Source organism: Ranitomeya imitator, chromosome 1, assembly GCF_032444005.1.
Source record: "Ranitomeya imitator isolate aRanImi1 chromosome 1, aRanImi1.pri, whole genome shotgun sequence".
Lineage (NCBI taxonomy): Eukaryota > Metazoa > Chordata > Amphibia > Anura > Dendrobatidae > Ranitomeya > Ranitomeya imitator.
Genome location: NC_091282.1, coordinates 952769455 through 952787142, shown reverse-complemented (window position 1 = coordinate 952787142; position 17688 = coordinate 952769455). Strand labels below are relative to the sequence as shown.

At 40.2% G+C, this 17688-nt stretch overlaps 1 protein-coding gene across 5 annotated transcripts in view; it reads right to left on the bottom strand.

The window, feature by feature from the left end:
* Window positions 1–14962: 14962 nt before the first annotated feature.
* Window positions 14963–17688, bottom strand: part of NPNT (nephronectin) — a 110341-nt gene continuing 107615 nt past the window's right edge. For 3 of the 5 annotated variants that reach the window (XM_069743711.1, XM_069743714.1, XM_069743712.1), the window contains 2 exons: window positions 17325–17584; window positions 15508–15732 (listed from right to left, as the gene is read on the bottom strand). In XM_069743711.1, coding sequence (XP_069599812.1) covers window positions 15640–15732; window positions 17325–17584 — 353 coding nt within the window. In that variant the 3' untranslated portion in view covers window positions 15508–15639. Of the gene's footprint in view, window positions 15733–17324; window positions 17585–17688 lie in introns of all 5 variants that reach the window. The other 2 variants (XM_069743713.1, XM_069743715.1) reach the window with 1 other exon arrangement.

Here is a 17688-nt window from a genome sequence, read left to right as displayed (position 1 = left end):
TCATCGTGATAAATGCAATTGTATATGCTTGAAACAATCTGATTTCAAACTGAGAATTGACTTATTTTGTAAGTTTTGAAAGTACACACATAGAAACAACAACAAACTTTTGAAGGTGAGTTGACATAAAATGTGGTAAATACAAATATGTAAATTCAAAAGAGACAGTAAACTTCTTACTAAAAGTACGTCATAAGAATTGACATACTACATTTGTCTAAGTTGTTTCACAGTTCAGGCATCGTCGGTCGTTTACAGCCGGCATCGTCGTTCGTTTACGGCCGTACATTGCCCACACAAGGATTTGCGTGAAATGTTTTCAGAGGTCATCTCCTTGTATACTATCAAAACATTTATACCTGCTAAGTCAGGGGTATTTTCAAAAGAGTGAACAGGCCATCTCTGAGTACATGTTTTTGTGGTGTATTTGCGTGCCATTTGATCTACGACATTGTAATGTCCACACGGTGTAAGGAATTTAAGAGAGAGTAAGTTTTAACTGTAGTTTATTCTTCTCATTTCCTCCAGCACACAGCATAACAACAGCATAACATTTTCCTCCTCAGGCCAGAACTGAAACTGAAACTACTCTCAACTCCCGCCCTCGCTTTCTTAAAGAGACAGATCTAATTCTTATACATTACATCATCCCCCTTTTTTTTTTTTTTTTTTTATATACATATATTAGCAACCTAAAACAAATATTGACAATGTAACAACACAAAAATGTCCAAGAAAAACCATATGTCTGTATTGTCTTATTCCCCTTTTTTTTAAACTATATCTCTTCAATAAGTCTCGATGGAGCCCTTCTTTCCCGTGTAGGGTAATGTCTGCGTTCATTGGCGGTGTCCAGTGCTGACGGATCAGTCACCTCTTGTTGGTCCTCTCCACCGTCGGGTATCAAATCTTCCACTGGTGGGAGCTCATTACCATTGTTCTGCGGTATGATTTTAAAATGTGAGGAATTTCGAGTGATGGAGTGTCCGTCTCGCTCAGCCGTGACCATACTGCCTTTTCTCTCAGTAACATTATATTTTGCAGGACTATATACAGCTGAGGTTTTGTTGGTTGATTTTTGACGCACAACAACCATATCACCTCTTTTGATGGCACATGGCTGTGCCCGTCGCCTTCTGTCTGCATAATGTTTCATGGCTTGCTTGTTAAAGAAATCCGTTGATCGCACTGAAGAGTCATTTGGTAAGGGATGACTGGTCACATCAGGGATCCGTGTACGAAGAGTTCTGCTGAACATTAGATGAGATGGCGCAGCATTAGTGGTGGAATGTGGCGTGTTGCGGTAATTGCGCAGGAATTTGTATAGTGACTGTTTAAGTGGGGTGTGCTCCAGGCTAGCTGCCTTGATTCGTTTCCCCATGGTGCGCATGAAACGTTCTACGATTCCATTAGCTTGCGGCCAGCAAGGTGTGATTTTTCTGTGGCCGAACCCCAAGTATTCAGAAAACTGTGCAAACACATGTCCATTGAATGGAGGTCCATTATCTGTTTTGACCACTCTTGGAATACCATATGCAGAGAATATGTCGTCCAGTTCTGGTATGACACTATTAGCAGACGTTGAAGAGATGAATGAAATGACAGGGTATCTAGAATATTCATCAATTGTTACACCTAAAGAACATCTCTAGAATCCGCCCTTTTCTCACCATGGAGACAGCTAAAACCCTCACGGTCGCCCTGATCCACTCCCGCCTGGACTACTGTAACGCTCTATTAATTGGCCTCCCCCTCACTCGACTTTCCCCTCTCCAGTCCATCCTTAATGCAGCAGCCAGGGTCGTCCATCTGGCTAATCGTTACTCGGACGCGTCCGCTCTTCGCCAGTCGTTACACTGGCTGCCCATTCATTACAGGATACAATTCAAAGTACTTGTTCTCACCCACAAAGCTCTCCACAGTGCGGCACCCCCTTACATCTCCTCCCTCATTTCTGTCTATCAGCCTAACAGACCACTGCGCTCTGCAAATGACTTTCGGCTAACCTCTGCACTAATCCGTACCTCCCACTCCCGACTCCAAGACTTCTCCCGTGCTGCGCCAATCCTCTGGAATGCTCTACCCCAAGATATTAGGACCATCCATAATTTGCATAGTTTTAGGCGCTCGCTCAAAACACATTTGTTCAGAGCGGCGTATCACGTTCACTAATCAAAGTTATGTTATGTTTGTGTGTGTGTAGCCCATTCACTATCCCCATCTATTCCCCAACCCCTGAAGATGGCTGGACCATGATTGTAAATACATCATTGTAAATACACACCTGTACTTTGTATCTCCCCCACCTCATTGTAGATTGTAAGCTCTCACGAGCAGGGGCGGCTTATTTTGCTTTAATTATTGTATTGTTAACATTGTTACTTATGACTTTTGTGTTTGAAACTGTTAAACTGTAAAGCGCTGCGGAATATGTTGGCGCTATATAAATAAAGATTATTATTATTATTATTAGAATGTATTGGCCATTTGGTAATGGTCCATATATGTCGACTGCCACTTCCTCCCATATAGCAGTGGGTAACGGAGACATTTGTAATGGCTCTAGAGTTGATGATGGAGTAATTAATTGACAAGTGGAGCAATGTCCAATCTTCTCTTCCACCAATTTATCCATATTTGGGAACCACACTTTTTCTCTGAGTAACTTTTTTGTGCCAACAATTCCTAGATGACCTTCGTGTGCTATCTGTATAACTAGGTTGCGCAAGGCCTTAGGTACAACCAGTTTGGTACCACGAAGGATGAGTTGATCTTCAGTGACTGATAATTCCTCACGTACATTTGAAAATAGTTTTAACTCTTTCAGATCAATCCCATCTTCAGGAAATTTTTTCTTTTGAATTTCATGCCACCTTCTATTTTGAATAATTTGTATTAAGGCACAGAGTGTCTTGTCACTTGTTGTCGTATTCACAAACTGATCAACAGAAAGTGCTTTTGGCACGGCGTGAGCTGCAACAAAGTGGATGTATTCTTCAATGGAGGAATGCACAGGTAAATCATCATTCGTGGGATGTCTTGAGAGATAATCAGCCGGATTGCTGTATTTTCCAGGTTTGTGAACAATTTTGTAATTATAGTCCTGTAGACGTAGACCCCATCGTTCAATCCGTGCTGGCATTTTAGCTCGGGGATTTCCAAAAATTGTAAGGAGAGCTTGATGATCTGTGACAATGGTGAAGGGAGCGCCATAGAGAAATAAGTGAAAGTGTTCACATCCCCAGACGACTGCCAAGCTTTCTTTTTCAGGTTGTGAATACTTTCTTTCAGTGCTTGATAAGCTTTTACTTGCATAAGAAATGATGTGGGGACTTTGATTGTCATCCTTGTATTGTGCTAAAATTGCACCCAGTCCCACGGGACTAGCATCCACAATCAGTTCGGTTCGAAGAGCTGGATCAAAATAGGCCATGGTGGTTGTTGAGCAGAGTTCCTTTTTGATTGTTTCAAAAGAGACCTGACAGTCTTGGGACCATTGAAAAACGCAATTTTGTTTCGTAAGTTCCCTTAATGGAGTGCTGATTGTCGAAAAATTTGGAATATATCTAGCACAGTAACTTGCCATTCCAAGAAAAGAGCGCACTTCACTGGCATCCTGTGGAATTGAAGCTGCTCTGATGGATTCCACTTTCTTGGGATCAGGTCGTACTCCTTCCGCCGAGAAAATGTGACCATAAAACTCCAATGAATTTTTATCAAATTCGCATTTTTCTTTGTTTAAAGTGAGTCCAGCAGAGAGCAGACATTCAAAGATAGCATATAGAGCACGATTATGTTCAGCTTGAGTTTTCCCAAAAACCAGTATGTCATCACTGTAATTATAGGCATTTGGAATATGTTGAATGACGCTCCTTATCGTATCTTGAAAAATTTCTGCTGCTGAGCAGACCCCAAACGTCAATCTTTTGTATCTTCTGAGACCCACATGGGTGGAAAATGTTGTTAAGTATCTGGATTCTGGACTCAATTCTAATTGATGATAGCCCTTATTGAGGTCGAGCTTTGAAAAAACAGTTGCTCCATTTAATAAATTAATAATGTCATCAATTGTGGGTGAGATGTGTCTTTCCCATTGAATAGCAGTGTTGGGCAGGCGCATGTCAACACACAGTCTTACCTGCTCTGGAGTCTTTGGTTTTGGAACTACCACAAGTGGAGAGACCCACGGAGTGGGACCAGAAACAGTTTCAATGACATCATCATCCATGAGTAATTGGAGTTCCTTTTCTACCTTCTTTCTCAGGTGAAATGGAATACGCCTGTGAGCCTGGGCTACTGGACGGACACTGTCATCCACATGAAGATGCACTTGAGAGTCCTTTAATTTTCCTAATCCACTAAATAGGGAGGGAAAACTATTCACCATGGCTTGTACATCCAGGTCCGCAGGGTTGGTTATGGTATGAACAATCTGGATGAGTCCTAGCTTCAAGGCAGTGTGATAGCTGAGAAGACAGCCTCCGGATCCTTGTAATGTGTCAAAAGTGGTTTTCTGCCTATTTTCTTTATAGCTAAGTTCAGCATCAAATTGTCCCATTGTAACTAGAGGTGTTTTAGATCCATATGGGAAGATTTTAGTATGCACTTGCTGTAAGACTGGCTTTGTTTTCAACTGTTCATAAGTATTGCTGTCTATGATATCCACTGAAGCTCCTGTATCTATTGTAAAGGTGATATCCGTGTTGCAGATGGTGAGTGTAATACATGGAGATTGCACTGAGCCAGTGACAGAAGTTGTGAACACATAGTTCTCAGCCACAGACATTTCTTCTATATCCTGATTTACCATTTTTATATTTGCAGGCTTTGTAATTGACAGAGGAGACTTGTTGGGTGCTGATTTGCAGACAACTGCAAAATGGTTCCCTTTTCCACATTTACTGCAAGTTTGTCCTATAGCTGGACATTTGTTCATGTGGTGAGGGAAATCTTGTCCACATCTATAACATTTCTTCTGTTGCGGGGCCTGCTTGCCTTGTGCACTGTTATGTTTGAGATTATGCACATGTAAATGATCCCCATTCTCCATTGCACTTGCCTGATGATCTGCTATCTCTATAGCACGGGCCATCTTGAGTAAATCATGCAGAGAGAGATCCTGCTGCAGAGCTTTACGCCTTATGGTATTAGACGAGCAGGTGACAATTACTTGAGTTAGGATTTCATCATCTACGTCAGTAAATGCACACCCATGTGCTAGTTCTTTTAGCCGGGTGACATAGGTGTCTATGGATTCTTCTGGAAGCTGCTTAGCAATCCTGAACTTGTATCTTTCATATCTGATGTTTTGTTTAGGGTTGAAGTAGTCAGTGAGAGCTTTGGAGCATTTGCTGTACGTGTCTGTCTCCGCTGCTGGTAATGTGCTATATATGTCATAGACTCCTGTGCCCGCACAATGCAGGAACACGGCTTTTTTTCTGTTCTCCTCTTTTATATCTATTGCTTCCAGGAAATTCTCAAATCGATTTAACCATTTTCTCCAGTTATGAGAGAGATTAGTGACATCAGTCATATCAAACTGTGGGAACATGTGCAAGTATTCAGCCATGATGGAGTCTCTCAGTGGCGCTGGCGTGTGAAGCAGTAAAGCAGGGGTCAGTACTCACAGAAGCAGGTGATTCTATCCGATCCTCGTCGCCAGTTGTAATGTCCACACGGTGTAAGGAATTTAAGAGAGAGTAAGTTTTAACTGTAGTTTATTCTTCTCATTTCCTCCAGCACACAGCATAACAGCAGCATAACATTTTCCTCCTCAGGCCAGAACTGAAACTGAAACTACTCTCAACTCCCGCCCTCGCTTTCTTAAAGAGACAGATCTAATTCTTATACATTACAGACATCTACTCCATATTTAGTTTCATTATAAAACGTTATGGTTTCAGGAGTTTTTTAGCAGATTCCGAAGCAACGTCGATATCGGAATGGATGGAACTCAAAATTATAACATTCTTACTTGATTTACCTTAATACACGGTAGGGGAAAAATCACCTTTGTTTATAAAAACTTTAGTGTTGTACAAGTTTTCCTTCATTGATTTGATCTCATTAGGCACTTCTCATCTTTTCTTATTTATCGTTCCCACGATGGTCATTCCCTGGCTTTTTAGTTGTTTAGCAAGTTTGACTGACGTAAAATAGTTATCTGTGGTAACATTTCTTCCTTTTTTCAAAAATGGCTGCATTAGTTTCATGACTACGTGGTCTGCTAATCGATCCTCAGCACGGCGAAAATCAACTTTTCCAATATAAGGGAAGCCATATGCAAGATATTTGCTATCCTTGTCAACAGCTAGCAATATTTATGGCAGTATTTGTCTGGCTTGGAAGGAATATACTGAGTGAAAGGACACCTAGTTTTGCTGGGGAAAAGTTGTTCATCACCAGTAATGTACGGGCTAGGTTTGTAAGAAGCAATGCAATTATCAATGAATCTATCCCACATTATAGAAAAGAGAGCAAACTTATCAGTTTTGAGTCGCTGGGATCGACTGGACTTCTCGTCAAATCTTAGGTAATATAAAATTTCTACAAAACGGTTCATAGACATTGTGGTTTTACAAAATGGCATTCTCCAGTCATTTGACCAAATACTGAAAATAGAGTGATTGCTTGTGCCTGATATTCCATGAGTGTAAAATATGGCAATAAATGCCTCTAGCTCCTCATCGGAAAGAGTAAAATCTTCATCATTTTTCCTGCATGCTTCTGCAATTGTACATCTCTTTATGTGAGTCAATATGAACAAATCTAAAAATAATCGCCATGCACGCAAAGGACGATCACTAATTACATTCCTTCTCTCATATCTTGTAGGGCCAGGCGCTTCTCTTAATATCTTTTGGTTTGCACACCTACCAGGTAAAGGTTCTCCAATCTCAAGAGGTTTCCTTCGAATTCCATCGGCTGAAACAAGCATTCCTGGAGATTCATCAATGCCTTATGTGCGACTTGTTGTTCTCTGAGGCAATCTCATTTTCGGGCTCATTGCTATTTTTTTTCTCTTTTGTTCCTTTGCGGACCGCTGGCCTTCTGATCGGCGCGTGCGCAATGGAATAGTGTGGGCAGAGATATCTGACCACTTCTGGCACCTCCTGCCGGTTCTCCTGACCTCCTCCTACCATGTAGTTCCGGTCTCCTCATTTCCGGCCAACAGCAGGCCACACATCGGTGCTCATTTACGACCGTGCTATCTGATATAAAAGGACGCCGCTTTTGGTGGTAAGCTACTTCCCCTGACGAAGCGGTCTTGGAAACCGCGATACATGTTGGGTCCTCCCACCATCTGGTCCTGTTCCTCACACTGGTCGCTCGGGTTACCCTCCCTATTTTAGGTGATTATTGGGCAACTCTTTGAACACTGCTTGGGCGGCGCGTCTATTAGGGTTTCCATGGCTGCTATACCGGTTATTTGCATTAGTTGCTATTGTTGCACTGTGTACCGGGGCTGATGCCCTTCTGTATCTGGGATAATATTCATGCATTAGCAGCGTATTGGGGACCTCGCTTCTGCCTTTCCACTTACTGGGATTCAGTACATCTTAAGAAGCTCACATACTTTCTACATTGCATGTGTGTTCTATATTGTACCCAGCAGTGTATTGCATTTATATTTGTATTTGTGTCCAGCACCATGTGTGTTATTTGTGTTATTTATGCAGAATTTACTATGAACAGGCCCTATGGGGGAGTTTTCTTGTGTATTGGTTTTAATTGTTTTTAATACTTTGTTACCAATAAAGTTGTTCCTTTTTTTCACTTATTTGACTGGTTGTGTGCAGATTATATAGTGGCTCCTTTTTTCTCTTGCTTATTGCCATTGTTGCTAGCCACTTTCTTGCACGCCGCCTTTTTGGATCGGTTAGTTAATATATTGTAGTGCGCCAGCAATATTGTTTCGTTAAATTGCTGCATCACCTTCGCCGCCATCATCTGTTGAGGATACATTTTTGCGACGTTTTGCAGATTGTTTCTGTCCACGACCTGGAGGATGGTCGTGAGGGAACGTCTAAAGAAATCAGCCAAGTTATCAGAAAGAGAATTGTGGACTTGCACAAGTCTGGCTCATCCGTGGGTACAATTTCAAAACACCTGAAGGTGCCTCGTTCATCAGCACAAAAAATGATATGCAAGTACAAACAAGATGGGACTGTCCAGCCATCATACTGCTCAGGAAGGAGACAAGTTCTTTATCCCGGAGATGAATGTGCTTTGGTTCAACATGTCCATATCAACCCAAGGACAAAAGCAAAAGACCTTGTGAAGATGATGGCGGAAGCTGGTAAGATTGTGTCAGTATCCACAGTGAAATGAGTACTGTATTCACATGGGCTGAAAGGCCACTCTGCCAGGATGAAGTCATTACTCCAAAAGAAGCATAAAAAAGCCAGATTAATGTTTACAAATGCACACAGGAACAAAGACCATAATTTTTGGAGACATGTCTTGTGGTCCGATGAAACTAAAATTGGACTTTTTGGGCATAATGACCATCATTACATTTGGAGGTAAAAGGGAGAAGCTTGAAAGCCTGAGAACACCATCCCAACTGTGAAACACGGGTGGCAGCATCATGTTGTGGGGTTGTTTTGCTGCAGGAGGGACTGGTGCACTTCATAAAATAGATGGCATCATGAGAAAAGAAGATTATGTGGCAATACTGAAGTAACATCTCAAGACATCAGCCAGGAAGTTAAAGCTTGGGCAGAAATGGGTCTTCCAAATGGACAATGACCCGAAGCATACTGCCAAAATGGTAACAAAGTAGCTTAAGGATAACAAAGTCAATATAGGATAAACTTCTGGTTTCAACTGTACGTCTAAGATGGCCTCCCCGTTTGCTGCGTGCTCCGGCGATGAGCTCGCAACTGTTCCAGCACATGTCAGCTGAATCTCTGACAACGGCATTTAACATGATCGCACTGGAAGCGCATCACTAATACCAGATATCAGCGCCTGTGTCACATGACCGCGGCTCCCCCTTGGTTTGGCATGACAACCCGGGGTCTGCTGGAGACCACTGTGATTGGCAATGCCGGATTGCTATGAGTGGAGCTCAGCGGTAGGGGCTCATAGCAAGTGAACATTTCTGCTACATAGAGCAGGGCTGTATACCATATTTGGCATCGCCGGGTTGACAATTGCCCAGTCTATCAATATATAAAAAGAATTAATCTAATCTGTAAATGGCGTAATGAGAAAAAAATATCAAAAAGCCAGAATTACGGTTTTTTTGGTCGCCGCAAAATTGCATTCAAATGCAATAACAAGCGATTAAAAGATTGTATGTACACTAAAATGGTATCAATAAAAATGTCAGCTCGGCACACAAAAAGTAAGCCCTCACCCATCCCCAGATCGTGAAAAATTTAGATGCTACAGGTCTCGAAAAATGTCGCAATTTCTTTTTTTAAACTTTGGATTTTTTTTCACCACTTAAATGAAAAAGCACCTATACATGTTTGATATCTACAAACTCATAATAACCTTTAGAATCAGTATACAGTATTGAGCGTTATGTGTGGCCATTATACAGTATTGAGCATCATCTGGGGCCGTTATACAGTATTGAGCATCCTGTGTGGCCATTATACAGTATTGAGCATCATGTAGGGCCATTATACAGTATTGAGCATCATGTGTGGCCGTTATAGAGTATTGAGCATCCTGTGTGGCCATTATACAGTATTGAGCATCATCTGGGGCCGTTATACAGTATTGAGCATCCTGTGTGGCCATTATACAGTATGGAGCATCATGTGTGTGGCCATTATACAGTATTGAGCATCATGTGTGGCCATTATACAGTATTGAGCATCCTGTGTGGCCATTGTACAGTATTGAGCATCATGTGGGGCCATTATACAGTATGGAGCATCATGTGTGGCCGTTATACAGTATGGAGCACTGTGTGGCCATTATACAGTATTGAGCATCCTGTGTGGCCATTGTACAGTATTGAGCATCATGTGTGGCCATTATACAATATTGAGCATCATGTGTGGCCATATTTTTTGTTTATAATTATTGTTTATGAAATAGTGTGATCAGCAGTGCTAAATGGGTGTGGTTGGGATGTGGATATGGGTGTAACTAGTTGTGGAATGTGTGTGCTCAGAGGAGTGGCCTAAAATTTACTTTTGTCATCATTTGCATATCATTTACATGGCTATTGGTTCTGTGATTTCCATAATTCCATGACTTTTCCGTCTTGGTGTTGCAATGTTATCTAGTAGTTTGTAAGCTGAAACTTTTTTTAATGTTAAAAAATAGCAATTTCCTAGTACCCCACTTTCTATAAAACTGGTCCTGTATTCAGCTGACCCATATCAAAATATCAATAAAAAGGAAAAATTAGGATGCAAATCACATACATATCAAATGACTGGGGCTGTGCTTCTGAAGCTGCCAAAATCTGTGTGTGGCCCCAGTCTTTACATTATTATTATTATTATTACCAAATTGCACTTTAGGGTAACCCAAGTTTGTCAGACAAATAAAACATATTCCAACAACACATATTCAAAATTCCAGAAAAACCCACAAGAAAATATGACATGTGAAAATGACTTTTATTACAAGTTTGGGCTATACAAATATTTCTCTTTATTGAATCCTTGTGGTGCATAACTTTGAACCCGGAATGTCAGATGACTAAACAACACAAATGTATTCAATATTGAAAAAGAAGTTAAAAAAAAAAAACATTTTAAAAATGTAATATCGGGCAGCAGTGACTGTCACGACACAGATCAGTAATAAATAGGATACAAATTAAATTATTAAAGTTTGTCAGGTGTGTAAAATTGAATTGTCTGCTTACGCCTTATAGAAACCTGGGCGGGACAAGAATTTTTTTGTCTTGAATGCTTCCATCTTAGATCCTGGTGGTTCTTAGGCTTATATACAGTGGGAAAATAAGTATTTGAAACACTGCTGATTTTGCAAGTATTCCCACCTACAAAAAATGGAGAGATCTGTAATTTTTATTGTAGGTACACTTCAACTGTGAGAGACAGAATCTAAAAAAAAATTTTGAAAATCACATAGTATGATTTTTAAATAATTAAATTGCATTCTATTGCTTGAAATAAGTATTTGATAACCTACCAACCAGCAAAAATTCTGTCTATCACAGACCTGTTATTTTTTCTGTAAGAAGCCTTCTACTCTGCACTCATTAACTGAAATAATTGCACCTGTTTGAGCTCGTTACCTGTATAAAAGACACTTAGCCACACACTCAATCACACTCCAACATTTCCACCATGGCCAAGACTAATGAGCTGTCTAAGGACACCAGGGACAAAATTATAGAGTTGCACAGGGCTAGGATGGGCTACTGGACAATGAGGAAGCAACTTGGTGAGAAGGTAACAACTGTTAGAGCAATTATTTGAAAATGGAAGAAACACAAGATGTCTGTCAATCTTCCTCGATCTGGGGCTTCATGCACGATCTCACCTCGTGGGGTAAGGATGATTGTGAGAAAGGTCAGGAATCAGCCAAGAACTAAACGGGAGGACCTGGTCAATGACCTAAATAAAGCTGGGACCACAGTCTCAAACATTACTGTTAGTAATACAGTAAGTCCTCAAGGATTAAAATCCTGCAGGGCACACAAGTTCCCCTGCTCACATCAGCACATGTCAAGGCCTGTTTGAAGTGCATCAATGACCATCTGGATGATCCAGAGGAGAAATGGGAGAAGGTCAAGTGGTTAGATGAGACCAAAATAGAACTTTTGTATCAACTCCATTCAACTTGTTTGGAGGAAAAAAAAAGAATGAGTACCAGCATACCTTGGGGGTGCTTTTCTAGCAAGGGGACAGGACAACTGTACCGTATTGAAGAGAGGATAGATTGGGTCATGTATCGCGAGATCCTTCCCTCAGTAAGAGTATTGAAGATGGGTGTTGCCTGGGTCTTCCAGCATGACAATGACCCGAAACAAATAGCCAGAGCAACTAAGGAGTGGCTCCGTAAGAAGCATTTAAAGGTCCTCAAGTAGAAAGTCTCCAGACCTCAACCCAATAGAAAATCTTTGGAGGAAGCTGAAACTCTATGTTTCCCTGCAACAGTTCTGAAACCTGAAAGATGTGGAGAAGATCTGTTTGGAGGAGTGGGCCAAAATCCCTGCTGCAGTGTGTGCAAACTTGGTCAAGAACTACAGGACATATCTGACCTCTACAATTGCAAACAAAGGTTTCTGCACCAAATATGAAGTTGTTTTTCTATTGTATCAAATACTCATTTCATGCAATAAAATGCAAATTAATTATGTAAAAATCATACAATGTGATTTTCAGGATTTTATTTTAGATTCTGTCTCTCACAGTTGAAGTGTACTTACGATAAAAAGTACAGACCTCTCCATTCTTTGTAGGTGGGAAAATGTGCAAACTCAGCAGTGTATCAAATACTTATTTTCCACACTGTATGTGGCAATGCCATTTTTCCTGGACCCTTTATATTTGGACATGCTGTGGCTACAGTCTCGATTTAGGCTCCCACAGGCATTAGTAAAGGAAAATATTTCCATTAGAAGAAATGCTTATAGGGTGCAATACCTCCACAATTTGCCATATACATTGTAGAGCATTCATAAAATCCCATGGAGGTACAGTATGTGTCAGTAGCAAGCTATTGGTGCCATATTTGGGATTTCAGATGTAGGGTCCAGTGCTGCAAATTGCCCCATCACCATCAGAAACACATGGAGTGATGTGAACAAAGCCTAATGGTAATTGTTTCTCAGCATATGCAGGGAATTATGATATGTTCTGATATATGGGGAAGGCTAATTCCTTTTGGGGGATGGAATTCTGTAATGGACGGCATGAGACACATTAGAATTTTCATTCACTCATCCGAACAGTATTTAGGCTTTATTCACACGTCAATATTTCGGAACAATATTCCATCAGTGTTTATATGCCAAAACCAGAAGTGTCTCCAAAACACAGAACAGATGTCAATCTTTTAAGTATAGTCTTTCTCAGTAAGTTCCACTTCTAGTTTTGACTTACAAACACTGATGAAAAATACTGACCAAATACTGGCATGTGAATAAGCCCTTACATGTATAGATTAATGTTCAAATATTTCTATATTGCAAGTATAATGAGGGGACATCCTCTATGTCCAGAGGATGACAGTTTTGACCATCATTACAGATGAGGGTTCTTTACTGTTAGAGCTGTAAGACTATGGATCTGACTAGGAAACAGTGCAGTAATGGTTAATTCAGTGGACAAGTTCAAGAACGGCCTGTGTGCTTTTGTTGAATTGTATACCACAAATAATAGGTTCTTGATTTTTCGAGATTCGTAGATGATCCAGTGATTTATTGTAATTGCCATAATTGTAGCTGGAAGGATTCTCCCCCACCTAATATAGAGCAATAGGCATCCACCACACCGACGCTTCGACCTTTTCAGGATCAAATAGAAATACTAAAAAAGGAAATCGGGGAGACAAGAGCATTTCCATGTGTGATATTGTTACAAGTGATATAGGTGGAATTAAAAATTAAGCACTCCCCTGAGACGCTATGCAACCGAAAAAGCATTTGTTTAACATGTTAACATTTTTTATTTTATTGTTTTTGTAACTTACCAGCAATAAAAGTGGGTTTAATCAGATGGCACCGTTGGACTTCTTATTTTCCTAGCTACTACCCTTTCTTAGGATCAACACTGTAAGATTGTGGGCAAGATTTCTATATTTTTGCAACCTTAGTGTCTATGTAACTATACTGCTACAATCTTAAAATCCCATTATTTTTGGGCAGAGTACCTTGATGATAAGCTGATCAGTGTGCTCTGCTGATGAGATGTCATCTATAGTAGAATCCAACAGTAACTGTTAGGGCCCCTTCATATTGTGTTTTTTTTTCTATATTCAGTGGCACAGTCAGGGCTTACATACAAATCCTCCAGCAAAATGGGCTTCCGAAGTATGCCCCAATGGGACTTTACCTATAATGATGCAGACGGAGTCCCCGTATGCTACGTCGTGCATCGTTTTCGGCCGTATACGCTCATTGGAGATGGGCACTAAGATGTAGTCTACGTCTTCCAATAGGCGTATTTGACCAAATGCTTCTCTGCGGGGCAGTTTGGATGTAAGCCCTTACGGGCCACCCAATGTAGCGAGAACTCAATGTGAAAGGGCCCTTACATGCAGCACCACCACGGGTGAAGTGAAGATTGACACTGTTCTCTCAGTTGCAACCAATGACTTGTTGATGGACAGAGTGAGAGATGTACCTTCAGGTTTGCATAGATGAAAGTCCTTCTGAGGGAGCCAACTATTTTGACAGAGGATAACCTAAAACATTATTTGAAAATAATTTTCTAAAACAGTCAAACACTTTCGTAGTATTTATAGTGCAGCAGTATTACTATGGGAACGTCATCCACTTGATTTAATGATCTACCTGCATGTGAAAAATGCAATTAGAAAAAAAAATCATTGTTTCCTAGGATTATTTTAGACACAATTACTACTACAAAAGTACGCTAGTAACTGGAAAAAACACAAGTTCTGTAATGTGGAGCAAAAACATTTACTCCTCACGTGTTCGAAAAATTGAGAAAATTGTTCTTGGTCAGATAAATTAATACCACCGCCCCCAGGAAATAGTGGGACAATAATAACTGGTCCTTATGGTTTTACCAGGATTTAAAATATAGATTTTTTTTCATAATAAACCATTAGAAGTGCTGCTCTCCCTTTTCCTGAATATAGTATAATAATAGTCAGTTGGACTTGCACCCACAGTGACATGGTCAGAATCTTCCTATGTCATACCCACGCGGTGAGACTCAAGATTAGCTTTCTATATAATGAAATAAGCAATTAATCTCCATTAACGATGGAGTTCAATATCTTCTTACATTGAAAACCCAATAGAAAAAAACAATACATCACTGACCCAGCATTATATATAATATAAAAATATTATTTAAACACTTTTTGTAGGTAAAAATGTACATATATATATCATGCTAAGAGAACAATTCTAATATATTTACTTTTCACATAAACTTCAACATGTTTTAAGCGGCCAACAAAGCCTAAAAATAAGCACCATTTGTGTTCTTTATAAAGACTTGGGGATCTGACTAGGTGTTTGACCTTTAAGAGCTATTCAACATAATTAAATAAGTTGCCATACCCATTATATTAGTTGTGGAGTGCTAATCTTCTGATAAATACATAGGTACACAAGACACATTTACAAAGCGTTCAGCTCCACTGTTAGTAGAGTTTGACTTGGCAAAAGTGATTTAACGTCTTCTCAGCCTTCAGAAGCTCGGGCACACACGTATTTCAAGAATAAACTCTGCGCCAGACCAGACATGCTCCTTTTCATTTTCTTCAAGTCTTTTTCTCAAATAAAGTTCTTTGGCAACATATAAACAGTTTTAAGAAGCAAGAAATATTGTCTGGCAACAGATTTCTGGGAGAAAGTCCTGCTGCCCGTTGTCATCTTATGAGGAGAGAATGCGGGGGTTCTCGCCTCTTCATTTCTGTGAATTTGATTTCTTGAAGTCCCACCACAAGCTTTTCATGCCCCTCTGGCATGGTGGGTTGTCACATACTTTAGCTACAGTTTTAAGCTTCAGCACAATTCCCCTTTTTCAAGCTGACATCATCAAGTCCAACTTGTCCTGATCCATCTTTCCCACGTTCTGCTTTAAGGATAATCTATGAAAGAAAAAAAATCAGACAGAAGGCCAACAAAAAGCAGTAAGCAGATGTAGCTGTAGATTCAAACTACACAGGACACACATGGATCAGCATAGGAGCTGTATACACATAGGGTAGAATTACTTTACATGCACTGGACCAATGCAAATATCTGTAGCAAAGGAGCACATAGTCTTTAGATTGTAAGCCATAAGATATCTCTTCAGGGATTCTACAGAAAAAGGCTCCTGGAAGAAGCACTGGTATGAAACATGTGAGACATTTCTTGAACTGCAGGGGGATAATCTTCTAGTTAATAAGCAGTGCAAAAAATTGTAGTTTTAAGACAACGTGAGGATAACTAGAAAGAGCCACAATGTAAAAACAGTGGTGCCAACCCTAAGGCTGTGGTGGGCTAGGCAGTCAGATTCCCACCAGTCATAAAGTGATGCAATATCCTAATACTTGTAAAGGGAAAACATTTTGGTTGGGAAAACATTTCTAGGTTCACATTGCGTTATGTGAACCCGTTTAACGGATTACGTTACACCGTGGCATAGCGCGGTGTAACGTAGTCTGTTAACGCCGCCATTGCTTCTAATGACGAACGCATCGCTATCGCACGCCCACAATGGGCGTGCGCTAGCGATGTGCCGTCATTTGAGTGACGGACCTTGAACGCTGCTTGCGTTTGCGGTCCGTTTCTCGCTAGCACAGATCGGGCATCTGCGCTAGCGGGATCGGCAAACGCGATCCCTTTTGGGACATTGCGTTAGCGGAGTCCGTAGTGCTATGCGCTAAGCAGACTGCCCTAACGCAATGGGAACCTAGCAAAGTTATGTTTGGTAGATTTAATGATACAGTTACCAACTGTTGACTATTACCCATCTGATTTGCTATTGTTATATTTTTACTCAACTTTATTATATATTCCATATGGTTATCATATGTGTAGACATTGACCTAATCAATACTAATGATTTTGTAGGTATTTGGGATTTTCAATGTGTTAAGCTATCTCGAAGTTTGCTAATTTTCATTACAAATTTGCTTATAAAGACAACTTTAATTTGCAGGATTTTTGGAGTATTGTTTGTCAGGTGTATAAATAATATTGATTATTTAGGTGTCATCTTAACATTCTTAATTTTTTCCTTTTTTTCCTTTATTTAGGACTTTCCTTAAAAGGAAAGCCATGGTTTCAGCAACCTACTTTTATGGTTGGAAAACCAAACACAGGGGTCCCAAAATCTTGGATTTTAATGGATTGACAATAAAAGCTGGAGTTTAAGGACCCCTTCCTGGATTTTTTTGCACATTTTTTCCTAAATGCGCTACACTTACATTTCTGATCCCTAACAATGGAATTGAATAAAAAAACAAAACGCCAGTTAGATTTTTTTAACAGTCATTCTGATGTCATCATACACCACAAACTTTGTAACTGATCTAATATATTTCTAGAAAATACTTTTCTTAAGTTTACATTTTACTTACATCATAATTTTTAGCACCTTTGACACTGACAAACATTTGACTATAAGACCTGAATATAATGTGTGGACGGTTTGGAGAACAAAAGTAGGAATAATTATAATAAGTCTACTTACACTTTTGACACCTGCCCCAGGCAAAGTGATGTATGTTTCACCCCATTTATGACTGCCTCCATTTTTTACCCACACAGCAGGACCACGGACGCCCGATCGTCTAATAAAGACTTGAAGCTTTGCAGAATCCCCTCCAGACACTAAGCTTTTAAATGACAGGCAGAGGTCTCCAGAAAATGAAAGGTGTCCGAGTGGAAGGACCAGCCGTGCTACCTTCCCAGAGGTTCCCTTGGGTTCCATGACTGTTAAATATTTTCCTCCTAAACAGCAATGATAATCATGACATATAGTGACCTTTCAAGAAGAGCGGTAAATTGGAGCGCTCTAATAAAATGACTTAGCGCTATAGATTTCATTACATTCC